At 44.2% G+C, this 14,985-nt stretch overlaps 1 protein-coding gene across 4 annotated transcripts in view; it reads right to left on the minus strand.

The window, feature by feature from the left end:
• Slc24a2 (solute carrier family 24 member 2) overlaps positions 1 to 14,985 on the minus strand; it is a 238,713-nt gene that overhangs the window by 78,281 nt on the left and 145,447 nt on the right. For all 4 annotated transcript variants that reach the window (XM_060365819.1, XM_060365817.1, XM_060365820.1 and 1 more), the window contains one exon: positions 12,357 to 12,465. In XM_060365819.1, the coding sequence (XP_060221802.1) occupies positions 12,357 to 12,465 (109 nt within the window). The remainder of the gene's footprint in view (positions 1 to 12,356; positions 12,466 to 14,985) is intronic.

The raw sequence follows: 14,985 nt of genomic DNA on the forward strand, positions 1-14,985 counted from the left end.
CACTCTGCCCCATCAATCTGATTTAGATCTGAGAGCTTTACATAAGCAAAAAGGTGTTTTTTTTTTAATTAAAAAAAAACATGCATGTATGAGTATGTAGAATAGTCTCATTTGAGGACAAACAACCTGTAAGGGACCATGTGGCTTAGGTGAAGGCATGATTTTAATGACTGACATAAAGAAGCCAGACCTGGCAGACTTGATTGTGTAAGGTCAGGAAGGACATGAGCTTGAAGCTCTAAATTCTAAATGGGATCAGCTTCCCTAGAATAGTGGCTGGCACTTCCCAAATGGATGGGACAAGGAGAAAGGGTCAACTCCCTCCTGAATGCAGGCATTCAGCTCAAATGCCTTTCCTTTGGAAGGAAACCTTGAACAGGCTATGCCACAAATGATATTCATGTATGCATCTGCATTTTGAAAATGCCTTTTCACCTTCAGGATTGCCTCTGTCGTTTGCCCCACCCCTGTATCCAAGGACTGTCTGGAAAACTGCTTTCATCTCTTAGACTCTGAGTCCTCCCTTATAAAAAAGCGGCCATTGGAGAATTCCAAAGAAGCAAATGAGGTGCAACCTTGTGCTTTATAGTCGGTCTCCTTCATGCTACGTTTAATCTCAAATGCAAGCAAAATAAATTGTTGGCCAGTGAGAGGAAGAGGGGAGAGGAAAAACTATTCCCATACATACTCAAAAGCATTTATTTCAGGAAGCCTACCCACATTCCCTTATGCCCTAATTGATATTTACTTATAATGTGTACAACACAAGGAGTGCTTCTATTTTAATCATTATGATGTTCAAATAGAGACATAGCGTATTATCTCCTAAAAAGTGGGGTTAGCCAACATGTCCTGCTCACAGCCTGCTCTCCTCTATCTGGAGATTTAAGGTTTTTACTACTATCATCTTATTAAACTGTAGCCAGTGGATTGCATTTTCTCCTCTAGGGAGTTTTCTCCCTCCTGTTGCCTATTCACTTCCTTGGCTGAGGCTGAGTGCAAACATTTTTCTTGCTAATTTAAACTGATGTATAACTTGGGACAGAAAGAAAGGTTATGCTGCTGCTTTCAGGGACACCTCCATAGTTTGAATGAAACAGGCATGAAATGACTTTCTTTGGGGATCAAATGAAAATTTGTAAAAGCTCATTTCGTAGCTCCTTTGCTTTAATAAACAGAAGCCGGGAGAAATAAACAGCAGGCTCCCGTGTCTGGTAAGACAAAAGAAAACCCAGCAGGAGAGGGAAAGTTGAATCTTCGTGTCAGCTCCTCGTTGACATTCACATATGTTGGAGAACTGGAAGGTTCTGGGATACAGACAGATGGCTCCGTGCGGAGATGACAGGCGTGTGCGACTGTGGACAAGAGTCCTGTGTGGGTGCAAATGCTTTAGCTCCAAGCCAAGCTTCAGGCCTGGGTGGCTGCTAGCAATCACAATGTTTTTGAATGTGTTTCCTCAGAGACATAACACTTCTACAATCTTAACACCCCTGCCGAGAGAATCCCACAGATGACCATCAGCTGTGTGAAGGGGAGCAGGGACTCAAAAGTTCCAGTCTTGAGGCCAAGGAGATGGCTCAGTCAATGGAGTGAGCACTCCCAAGCCTGAGACCCGAGTTTAGGTCTCTGGCACCCACACAAGCGGGGAGGAGCAGCTGATGTCTGAGTCACAGAGCTGAGATGGACAGAACAGAAAGACCATGGGGGGCTCACTGACCAGTCACTCCAGACAGTTGGGTAGCTCCAGGTTCAGTGAGGCCCTACCTTAAAATTAGGCTGGAGAGCAATAGGAGAAGACAGCCAACATCAGCCTTTGACTTCTATAGGTACACACACACACACACACACACACTCACTCATGCGTGCATTTGCGTACACAAATACACACACAGAAAACATGCGAATACACACAGACATACACACACAGGAACACAAATGCATACACACATACACTGAGACACACAGACACAGGCACATGCACTCACACAGACATACAAGGCACATATGCAATACCCTCATGTATACATAGGCACACATACATGCATGTGCACACAGGAGAACAAAGACACAAGAGGTACACACACAGGCATGGGCTCTTCTTACTTAGTTTACATACATTTACAAATCAAACTAGGAGGTTTCACGCAATGTCTTTTTGGGATTTCAATCAGGATTCTGCTGCCTTTCGAGTTTAACTTGGAAAGGACGGACATCTCCCTATTTCATTGCCTTTTATTTTGGTATTGTGTATAACCAATTATTTTGCCACAAAATAATTTGTTCAATTATTTCAGTTATTTTGTGTCATTGTTGTTTGCCTCTGTTCTTTCACTCTTACTGCTGTGCTATAGGGAGGCTACGTAGGTAGACTGAGAAGCCAATGTAGGCTGTCAGGAGTTATAATCGTTCAAAGACTTAGTTACTCTTCCATGTGGGAATTTCTTTGAATAACAACAACAAAAACTCTGCTGTTAAAAAAAAAAAGTATACTACAGGGAAGACTGTGAAAAAAAGTATTCACTTTTCATTTGTGAAGCTTTGATATCAAGACATTCCGGAATTTAGGACACTGATGCCACCTGCTTACCACCCTGAACCATCGGGCTGGCATGTAGCAATCAGAGAGAAAAAAAGCAACGAGGGCACAAAGGGTCCCGTTGAAAGGCATGGTGTGGCCAGTCTGCAGGAAGGTGAGGCGGCTGTGCTGCCTGGAAGAGATCTTGCACAGGGGAAATCTGCCTAACTGCAAACAAAGAACTTGTCCTCTGGGTAAGGCGGAGCCAGCTGAAGGCACCCCATCACAGCATTCTGAAGGGTCTGTCATGAAAAGCAGCCTCAAGGCGTCTACTTGGGGCTCCTTTGGGACCTGCTGCTGTCCTAAACCTCCTCAGCCTTGTCTCAGCTAACGACGTTTTCATTGATGGCCAGCTCACAAGGCAACGGTGATTTTACTTTTGTGCTCGGGAAGTATTTACTGTACTTACTTCATACATATTGCTATGACTAATAAAACTGTCAAAAATGAAACAAATGCAAGCCCAATTTTTAATCTCCACAGAATGAAGAAAATACTGGACTTAGAAATGGGTCAGAGCAATGGAAGAGGCTCTGCTTTTGTGCCTGAAGATCACCTTAACCCCAATTCATGCTCTGGGGTGTGTGCACTGAGTGACGGGCTCAGACAACCAGCTTCTTAGACTTGTGAACTATTTTGATTTGTAAAACCAAGTCCATGGAATGCAATAGTGAAAGGGCCAGTTTTAAAAGGAAGGAAAGGAAAGACAATGAAAAGAGAAGAAAGTATTTGGAAGGGTTTTGGGTGCATGAGGAAGTGAGAAGCGGAGTGAGGCTGTTTCTCCCTGTAGAAGCAACGGAAGGAAGGGTTCCTCTAACCACCCAGCGAGGGCAGAGCAGAAGTGCGTTATGAAGGTGCCATGCAGAAGGCTGTGGAAACAAAGGGAGACAAAGCACAGAAGGTTGCTTCTTATTACTATAAGATGAACAACAACTGAGTAGAACTTTGTCCATCACAACAAAAGAGCCCTTTACCAGAGCATAACAATACACAAAGTTGTTCAGCAGAAAAAGTTATAAAAGCCAGTGTTCATTCTATTCAGCCAACAAATATATATTGGGGTCTGCTTGAACCAAGCTTTGAGGGTAGAACCCTGCTTGTCTCAGTCCTGTCCTATTGCTCATGTAAGTGGAGACATGGTTGGGAAACAATAAATTAATGTAATAAGTGTTATGGAGGGAAAATAAAAGACCGGGAACTGTGATTTATTGCCATTGTTTTATTTGGATGCAGTTTTTAAGGTTAATTAAGGCCTCTCTGATTAGGGTGCATTTGGGAGCTGACTCCACGGAAGAGAGAACAGGAGACTTCTGGATATCTGGGGGCAGAGGGAATGTGCGGGAAAGCCCTGAGAGAAAAGTTTTCTTGGAGTTTGTAAGTGGCCAGAGGTGTATAACAAAGAAAAAAACAAGTCAGAGAAGAGAGAAACAGGTAGTGACAAAGGGAGATGAAGGGAGACAGAAGGGGAGAGGAGGAGCAGGAACAGGAGAGAGGAGGAGGGAGGCAAGGAGGGCTGGGAAGAGGGGCAGTTAGGCGGGACACAGTAGACCCTGCTTAGGCTTTGTACAGAGGTGGGTCATGACTTTGTTGCTTTCCTGTTGCTGTGATGAAAACCAAAAGCAACTTGGGGAGGAAAGGGTTTATTTGGCTTACACATCCTTATTGCTGTCCCTCACTGAAGAAAGTCAGGACAGGAACCTGGAGAACCTGGAGGCAGGAACTTAAGCAGAGACTGTGGAAGAATGCTGCTTACTGGCTTGCTTCCCATGGCTTGTTCAGCCTGTTCCCCCCTTTTATTTATTTATTGAAAATTATTACAATTTATTCACTTTGTATCCCAGCTGTAGCCCCCTCCCTTGTCCCTTCTCCCACCCCTCCTCCCTCTTCTCCCTCCTATGTCCTTTCCTTAGTCCCCTGAAGGACCTTCTCCTCTTCTATCTGACCCTAGCCTATAAGGTCTCATCAAGGCTGGCTGCATCATCTTCCTCTGTGGCCTGGCAAGGCTGCACCCCACAGGGGGAGGTGATCAAGAGCTGACCACTGAGTTCATGTCAGAGCCATCGCCTGCTTTACTGCACAGTATCATATATCTAGGGGCAGTCTTGCTTACAGAGGGCAAGGCCCTCCCACATCAGTTGTTAAGAAAATGCCCCCATAAACTTGCCTACAGGACAATCTGATATAGATATTTTCTTAATTGAGGTTCTCACTTTACAGATGACTATTCTAGAGGTGTTAAGCTGACAAAAACAAAAACAAAACAAAACAAAACCACCTAACCATTACAATATATATTCTAAAAATGGCCCAGTGAGACCAATGAAATAGGTAGTAGTATTCTTATTTTACAGATGAAGGCTCTCACACAGCTGGTAAGGAACAGAACTAGGTTTGGAACCACAGGGCCTGGGTCTAGTCAGTCTACTTTGCTATGAAATCCAGAGCTAGACTTATCCTGTGATGAGTCAATGCCCACAGGAAGCAACCTGTATCTCCTTGAGTACTGTCCATAATCTCCTATGTTTGTTTGGTACCCTAAGTACTGTGTGTAATCTTATATGTTTGGTACTATTCCTCAGCTAGTACACAAGTCCCTAGGGGAAGGACTTTGGGAATTCTCCAGTATTGGTATAGATTAATGTCCAACTGGTCAGGCCACCAAAATGATCTTGGCCTTGATATATCCAGAAAATGGAGGTGATGGTGTTTGCATGAGTTTATAGACAAGTGTTCAGAGAGTGGAGTCTCCTATCGCTAATGACAATTATATTGCATTCTGTTCAGCAAAATAACCTCCATTTTAGTCAGTGCCATTTATTGTTATTTTTAAATAATTTTGCTGCCTGTTTGGCCCAGGAAGGAATTTTTAAAAATTTGTCATGTATTTAATGCTGATATTTTACATTTGGAACATATACCATCATCATGAACATCCAGGCCAATCTGTTTTAACTTGTCACTCCAGCGTGCGTATCCTTGAGTCTTTACCAGTCATCTTTCCCTGTGGTGACTTTGTCTGATCAATTGAAAGAACTGTAGTACCTCTTCCTCTTTGGAGAAAGATGGTCACCTGCCCGACAGACTTTGCCTAGAGAAGCGAGTCTGGGCATCAGAAGCCCAGGATTGGCTCAAGACAAACTGTGTAGTTCTCACTTCCAGGAAACACAACTAAGGCACCACAGGACCAGCAGACTGTGCAAAGCTGGGAGCAGGAAAGCTGCACCGTGTTTTCCAGTGCTCCTTTTCCTACACCTTTATAGTCAGAATTATTTTTCATTGTCCAAAAACCAGAGGCAAAGAGAGTTTTTCTCCTTTCTGGAAAAGCAAGCACTTCAAGTCTTTCTGAGTTACAATGACAGTAGCAAGAATAAGTGGCAAGAATAACAAGAATAAGACGCCAATGCTGTCTTCCAGACCTCCACACTCCGCTTGTCCTTGCCAAGCACACCCTACTGTTGCTTCTGGATCCTCTGGGCATGGGGTGGTCACATAGCCCTGTTCTGGCTCTACTGTGGCAAGTGGAACAGCAGTTGCACGAATCCTCATTGTGATTTGCTGATTATACCTGCCCTCCTAGGATACAGAAACGATGGTGGGGAGTTTGCCACCCTACAGTGCCACCCTACAGTGATGACAATGAGGGACAACAGTATAGATGGACGAATGAAGAAGAGATGGGCTCTTGAGGCTGGGGCAGGAAGAATGGAAGTTCTACGCCAGTGTGGGGAGCTCTTTCTTTCCTTTCTTCTCCCTCTCTCTCTCTCTCTCTCTCTCTTTTTCTTTCTTTCGATGGGGAGAAAAAGAGGAATGTGATGTGACCAGGATCCTAAAGGTAGGAACTTGCTTTTACTACTGGGCTCTGGCTAAATAAGAGTAATGAAATCCTTAAAGAATTTTAAATTAAATGGAGTCCATTACATGACACTGGACTCATTAACAAATCACAATTGATAGTGGACATGGAGCACGCCTTCTGCTCCTGATGAGTTACTGCATTGGATCTTCACCACAAACTTTTGATAGTGGCTCTCTCAGCATGTCCTTGTACATCCAAGGAAACCAAGTCCTGAAGAGGCTGCCTAACACTCATCACACAAGTGTGCTTGTGGTGTAATAGATGATCTATGCTAACAAGGTCCAGTGGAGGTCCAATGGGGTCAAGTGATTTGCTCAGGCTCTCAGGAAGGATCTGAGCACAGATGGTCTTAGACGTGGATCACACACAGCCCAGGTGTACATGGACTATGATTTCATCCCACGTTTGTTTTCCAGTGTCATCACTAGGTCATGAGCTATTCCAGAAATGCCTTGTTGGGTTGTGGGGGTTTCCACATTCTTTTACTCCTCAAATATAAATCTAGCTGAACTTTGCTTTTTCCTTCTTTTCTTTTTTCTTTGTGGTACTGGGGATTGAATTTATGGCCTTGTGTAAGCAAGACAAGCCACCTCTCACTGAAACCTGGAAAGCAGAGATATAGGGTTCCTTTCCTGACGTAAACAATCTCCATGCCACTGTAAACAGGCAGACCAATGGTAACTTTGCACATGAGAGAAGAAAAAGAGCTTGGACATAAGCTAAGAGGAGAGGAGGGTTAGCTGCGGAAGTATGAGGCATGGGAAAGTGAGGAAGGGACTTTAGGCCTTGCTGTGAGGGAAGATGTGTGGGAAAGCCAAATCTTGTGAACTGAACTGAAAATACAAAGTCCAGGGATGTGCTGGAGCCCCAGGATTCAGTCTGTTGTCAACACCAGGAATACAGTGAGCACTGAGTTAGACATGAAATGACACAGGAGGCTGATGGATTGAACACACTGTAGCCCCCCGGCCTCTTGTGGAGACAGTCTCTTGCCTGACACGTGTTCCTACCTAGAGAAGGGGGTTTGAGCATCATAAGCTTACAGGAGTGGCTCAAAACACAAGGCCAAACAAACTCGGAGCAAGGCAGATAACGTTTCAGATCCTGGCTCTGCCGTTCTGTTCCTGCAGGTTACTTTTAGGCAGTACCTGGCTCCTCTTCCCTCTCTGCCCCCTGCATGATGGAGAGGGTCTGGGACAGGGTGAAACTCTGGTTCACACTGAGGTCTTAACAGAGTGCCTGGGCTGCAGGAAGCACCCTGCAAAAGTGCATATTTCATTATCAGATACATCTCAAGAAGAGGGTGTTTCCCACTGCAAAACATTCCACCCAGCATCTATGTTTTAGGTCAGCAAAGATGGCTTGTTTAGAAGAGTGTTTACAGAAATCAATATAGAACAGCGACTTTATTAGAATGATCAATTCAGACAGTTGTGGTATAGTCTCAAAACCTGAGAATTCTGGTTCCCCAGGACTTTCTTATGAAGGAAAAAAAAGTTTTTTGGTCATTTCCCTCTTATTTTTCTACCCTCTTTTTGGTTTTTGATACTGGGTTTTACTTCATAAAAATTGGCCTGGAAGCAGCAGCTATTCTCCTGTCTTGGTTTATTTTAACGATCTTAAGAGCCATAGGCTGAGCCTGATGCCTGAGAACAATGCATGCTCATAGTTTTATGTTCCTACAAAGACACAGGTCAGCTTTGTTTTGCAAACTCTCTATGGCTTGTCTTTCCAACACAGTGTGGATTGCTTCTAGCACACTGAACGACCATGAACAGGTAAATAAAATAGCCTGTGCTAGAATGGTAGATGGTTTCAAGCTTTCTGGCATTGCTCTCTTGAGAGGGGGAGCCTGGCCCAGCCTTTGTAATGGTCAACTGAGGGATGTAGTGGAAGCAAGGTTCTGGGACTTCCAAGACTGGGTTTCCCGGAAGGTCTACTCTTAGAACCCGTAGGCATCAAATGGGACATCTGGCTATATGTATAAAGCCAAAGATAACATGAAGAGTCAGAGATCTCAGTGAGCCTAGACTTCCTTCAAAAGATTACATGTGAGGGAGGACCTCCTGGACCTTCCAACCTATTTGCTGGCCAGCTAGATACCACTAAAATACCTTCATCAACGCTATATGAAGCAGAGAATTGCCCAGATGATTCCTGACCAAATACCCATCAAAGCTCCAGGTCCTGGATGCTTTACGATACATCAGTGAAAGGTGGCTATACACACACAGTTGGATTGTGGGACTCAGGCCTAAAGGCTAAACCAGCCGCTGACCAAGGGTTCGCCAGGGCTCGTCAATCCACCTGTGTAACACAGATGTGACTGGGAGATATATGTGTCCCTACAGGCCGTCTGCTCTAAATCTTTTCAGTGAAACTGAATACTCCCCCTTACGAATGTTGGCTGCACACCAGTGGTGTCAATGCGCCTCTGAGGACCAGGAGCATCAGCGAACTTTCCAGATATGGTGGTTGTTACCACGTTCGTAGGGGTCAGTCTGGCAACGGAACCAGAATGTTTCTATATTCTTCAAAGGTTACAACCTGGCACAGGACATGGGACTTCAGGTGATGAGACTTAAACTAAGAGAGGTGGCTATTTCTGAGAGAGTAGTGGCTTAAGTTTTTGGCTGTTCTTGAAATGGAAGGTGAATGTGATGTGTGTGTGTGTGTGTGTGTGTGTGTACGCATGGCAGGGTGTGGGGTGTGGGGGTGTCCCAGAGCAAGCGTTTCTTGGCTGTGTGCAATGGAGCAATTTTAAAGCTTCAAAGTGCTTCTCCTATTTTCCAATCACTCAAGTCCAAAACTGATTACGGGCTCTCAGCATCTCTCGCATTCACGCTCCGGGAGCCCTTGTCTTTCAGGGAAAGGTTTCACCTTGAAAGCTGGTGCCCAGATTCAAAAGGCATTTCTTGCTACAGCAGCAGGAGCAAACAGCTTAATTGCAGCTTAGCGCCACAAGGACCAGGTGTTTGGGAAAATCACTGGTGGCCCAACTCCGAGACAGCCCAAGATTCACTTTCTCTTATCTCACAAAAACAAAACACAACCTCCTCTCTAAGCAAAAAACAAAAACAAGCCCTTTCTGAAATGGAATCCTTCAACTAAAGAGATATTTAGACTGCTCAGGCCTGTGGATAAAGACCACACACACACACACACACACACACACACACACACACACACACCATACACATGCTCACTTACTCACGATAGAACGTCTCTAAAAGAAGCCCCAAGTACCTGAAAACAATGGTTTCCTTGAAGGAGGATTAGAGAGTTGGAGAAAAGAAAAGGGGAGTGGACAGTTGATAGAGGAGAAAGGCTTTCCTCCATAAGAACCTTTTGAACACCTAAAAGTTTGAAAGCCCCAAACACTGTATGAGCTCATCACAATAATGTAGGCAAAGAGCCCCAAACCTATTTAGCATGCTGGCAGTGTATTGCGTTCTCTGTGTACTCATGCCTTTATTCTTACAGAAGCTTTACAGTGCAGGCATCATTATCATTCTGATTTTACAGATGAAGAAACTGAGGCGGAGAGAAGGAAGGAAGCTGTTCAAGGTCACATAGCTAGTATATGCAGGGGTGAGATCCAGAACATCCGTGCCTGGAGCCTTTCTTCGTTACTACATAATAGTGCCTTGTCAAAATCAAACTCCTCAGCAGATGGCCATGACAGATCCAAGGCAGAAATGATTGTTTTCTTTCCTTTTCTCAGTTGCTTCTTCAGGGCAATAGGAGTAGAGAAGATGGTGTCTCAAAATAACCAGTGAACAATTTATTGACAGCTTCAAGCCTGAATGGCTTTTGGGGGCTTTAGGACTGTAAATGATTTTGGCCAAGTTGACTGGCCTGCTTGAACCTTAGTATCAATGCGCTGGATACTCTGCTAGGTTTAGGGACAACTGCTGAATGACACAGCACCCATGGCTCTCAAGAACCTATGCGTTAGGAAACAACCAGAGGGACTGCCATCGGTGCTGTAAAGAAGCCAGAAAGGGTTTTTCCCTCATGCCCGGGTGAGGGGGAGAGGTTCTGATCTGCGCTGGATGGTCTGAGGGCTGACGAGTGGAAGGGAGGTGAGTGAGGGAAGGTGGGAGAGGAGGGGAGGGCAAGGAGAAAGTTCTGGTGACAGGAACAGTAAAGATGGTGAGACTGGCGAGAACAGCTATCTGAAGATGGGGGTCCCACATGCCTTACATAAAACAAGTCCCTCTGAGTTTGGAATGGGAAGCATATCCTGGGGACTGTGTGAGGGTTTCGTAGTTTTCCTAAGAACCCCGGCAAGCACTAAAGGTTGTTAAGGAGGGGCTTATGTAACCTTGTTGACTTTTAAAGATGATCTGGTGGAGGCTGTGCGAAAGGAGAAGCTCTGAAGCCGCACAGGAAGCAGGAAGATGGCTCAAAGAACATGGCGGCAAAGGGTCAGCATTAGGCACAGTTGGGATCTCTGTTGGTGGTACAATATCCCATGGAAGGAAAATGGTATTAGTCATGCAGTGTTCTGGTGGAACATAAATTCACAGGGGTGAGAATGCCCTCTTGAAATGTCCAATAAAGAGAAGTGCTACAACAGATGAAGAAGCCACATTCTAGAGAGAGACCCTGACTTGCCCAAAGTCACACGACTGCATGGCGGCAGGAATAAGTGAAAATAATTCCCTTATTTCTTTTGCTGGGGATGAAAGAAAAGAAGGCGGGTGGCTGTGTCTAATTCCCTTATTAACTGGACCACTGGGTGTTCAGGGTAATGGTATCTCAGCTGTTCCCACGGGGAAGAAGAGCTTGTGTGGTTAGAACCAGGAATATGAAGCCTAGCTTCTTGGGGAGCATCACACTAACTGAGTGGCCCAGTGGTAGAACGGGTGCTTTGTAACGGAAATGCTCAGTGTTCTTATGTGAGATGTGACCTGTGGTTCCACTTACTAATATGAATGAGAGGCTCATGTCCAATGGGACAGACAGAGGAGCCAGTCTTTTGGTCCCTCGCTGTCCTTTATACCATGTCATCTTGAGTGCCTCCAGCTTGGAAAGGCCTCAGAAGAGGCTGGTTTTTGGTAAGACCGCTGACATATGTACTATGACTGGCAATCAGATCTCTGGGGTCTGTTTAGTGACATGTGCCTACCTCCTGCTCTACTCTTCCCTCAATCCCTGTTAGCTTCTGTAGGCCAGATGGTAAAAAAAAATTCGGGGGTGGAAGGATAGTCTCGGCTGTATCTGAACTTCTCGCTTGTGGCAGAGCTCTGGTTACTTGTTTAGTCACGCCAGATAGATGTCTATCTGCTACAAGTAACACTTTTAGGATATGTGTACAATCGAAGAAACAAAGTATATTTGGCTTTGTAAAACTGGAAAGACATAATATTGGATTCTTTATAATGGTTCTTACAATCACCCTGAGATGTGAACCAGGTCTTTTGGGTCTCTGGTGACTGGTCCCAAGGAGTTATGCTGGGTTCTTTCAATGCCAAAAAAATAGTACCATTTCACTGATCTTTAGAGATCACCATTCCCCAAACCATTCACAGCCCTCCCCTGGAATACAGTTCTTTTTTCTATTTTTTTTAAGGTACACAATTTATCCTCACACACAACTTTGCATTGAAAGTGATAAAGGAAAATACTAGACGGAGGGAGACCTTTCTGCCCCCTGCCTCATAACCAACTGTGTTCATGCCAGAGGCATCAAAAGACAGAATCAGCCCACGGAACTAATATTCTGCTCCTGTCATAAAACCACCCCGCCATCAACTGAGTGGCGGTGAATAAAGCACACAGAAGAGTTAGGCTTCACCCGGTGATATTAACCAAGAGGAGCCTGACAGGTGCGTGTGACCTCAGCATGCATATGCATTCTTGAAGCCAAGTCTTTCACATCCCCAACACAATGCTCCCAAGGCAAAGCCTGACTGTTACCTTCTGCCAGTGGATCAAGGGTGTGTATCATGAGCTGGAAGATGCTATTCCTCATGAGACTGTTGTGGAGGGAGGCGGAGCTCCCACCTCGCTGGAGGCGCGGCTTAGCCTGAACAGAGAAACCAAAGATGCTGTTAGTTCTCTGAAACGAACGTCGAGCGCATCACAGAGAAGAGCCTTGCCCAGTCTCTGGTCACTCATTTATGTTACATGGTCATAAACAGTTGAGCCAAAGAATTTCAAAGCACATTTCAAATGTCCCAAAGTAATGGCTTTTCTCTGAAATGAATCAGTTTCGCCCACCCTCCCCCACTCCCTTTTAACAAAAGAGATTAGTACCAGGCAGGCAATGTTTGGCATGCTTCATACTGCTCATTCATTTCATTCTCAGGATAGTCTCATGAGATCCATCCTGTCAGCACTAACTTTTGGCAGACCATGAAATCTCTGAGAAGTAAAATGAGTTTCTGGGTCACGCGGACAAAGATGGAGGTATGAATTCCAGGCTTGCTTTTCTTAAAGACTCTATAACCAACCTAACAGCCAGTCTTTAAAATTTTTGGATTGTGTTTTGTCAACAAGATCTTTGTTTATATGTATCTATGACAACAGACTTGTCTACACTCACATCATCTTACATGTTTTCTGGGGTTCCAATCTCTATCCTCTGATCCAGAAAGCTTTGTGGTCTATGTTAAGCGAGAGAATGAAAGAGAGAGTTTCCTATTGTGACTCCATCAAGAGCCTTCCTGGCTTCCAGGGCGCCTCCTTGGCACAGAGTCCTATAAGCTGTGATTTTTGCCCCAATAACTGGACCTGAAACACCGAGTTAACTTCAAGAGATGGGGTTACCAACAAGCTTGTATTTCTTTCTCCAAAAGCAAACTGTGTTAAATCAAACTGAAGCCACCCAACCCCTCTTCATTTAGACAGCTTTTTAATTCTAACAATGGCTTCCTTCTTTGTGGTTGATTCTGCACTGCTGTGCCCAGAGACAGCCAAGCCTTATCGACAGACTTATGGTGGAGGGCTGCTATAAGTATATTAATTTCTTTTCTTTTCTGAGGCAGGGCTTCTCTGTGTAGCCCTAGAGGTCCTGGGATTCATTTTGTAGTCCAGGCTCTGCCTGCTTCTACCTCCTGAATGCTGTGACTACAGTTATACACCACCATGCCTAGCTTAGACTACTCTTTTTTTTTTTTAATTGAAATTTTGGTCCAAAAACTGGACAAGGAAATTTTATGTGGTCTGATAAAATTAAAACTCTATTCTCTGATTTTAATTTTATTTCAAAATAAAATTTTATTTTAAAATGAAAACATTTTCACCAAGCTTTCCAAACTTCTCCATCACAGATTTCCCATCAGAGACTCCATAATTGAACATATTTGGACAGGCTGATGCCTTCAAGAACAACTCATATTTAGACTCCTCAGACTTAGGTCAGACATCATCCGGTGATGTACAAAAGTATCAGGGTCATTTTAACCACTGTGGCATTATTTCCGAGTTACTGACCCTATGGCTCTTACTCCAGACAATACTTATTAAGGGTCATGGTTCAAAACTTTGGTGGTAAACCCAAAACCCTTTGTAAGCTTAAAGTACAGGTAAAATCTCAGAAGGAGAAATCAGTAGTGATTTTATTATAATTGATATTCTATTCAAGCTGTATTCCTCAGCCAGCAGAATCTGGAGATGAAGGAAAGAGAATACCGGTGTCTCAATGACGGACAACATTCTGAGTTCTTCAAAAGTAGCCTGGAGTTTGAGCTGTACCTTGGTCTTGAGTCTAGTATATCCTCTGGGCACTCAGTGAATGTCATGTCTCTGCTCTGAGTGCTAAGGAGAAGAAGTATTACAGGGTCCCAAATATTTTCATGACTTAAAAGCCTGTAACATTTTAAGACGCATTGTGGCATTTAGTTATAGGGGATTCAGATCAGCAAGGCCCAAAACATTCTAGGGACAAAGGTAGCAGACTTAGAGCCAGTGGAAGTGTAGTAACAGTTGAACACAAAAAACTTATAAGGTCATTTCCTTGCCAGGCAGCACGATATGAAATGTCATGTGTTAATTGGAAAGCAACTGAAAAATGTGGTCCTTGTTAATAATTTGTCATAATAACCACTGCCACTACGGTTGTTATTCTGGGAAACCACAAGAAGTCTGTCGTGTGTATCTTCTTCATTCCTGAATTATGTCTATGGAAGACACCAAAGCATTCTTTCGGGTGGTGTTGGATACACTGAATATATACATCTCAGAGCATTTCAGAGGAGGTGTGCATGCAGACACACAAAGAAAACAGTTCTCAAGCATTAGATTCCACACCGTCCCCACATATCAGCCAACATCCCTTGGAATGGAATTCAGACATTTCTTATCCCTTCAACACCTAGAAAAGTTTATGTCCAATGGAAGAAATAATTCATGATTTTGAACCATAAGGTTAGAAATATTTTGAGTGAGTGCCAGAGATAAGTTGTTACTAATTGTAGGAGAGAATTATACAACTCTCCACCAGTGTGTCAAACCACAAGTATTCCAAGGGAGAGGAAGATTTTCAAGCATAGAGCTCCCTTCCCACCCCTGCCACACACTCTCCACAGGCACAGGAACAGACAGG

This window comes from Meriones unguiculatus, chromosome 12 (assembly GCF_030254825.1).
Source record: "Meriones unguiculatus strain TT.TT164.6M chromosome 12, Bangor_MerUng_6.1, whole genome shotgun sequence".
Lineage (NCBI taxonomy): Eukaryota > Metazoa > Chordata > Mammalia > Rodentia > Muridae > Meriones > Meriones unguiculatus.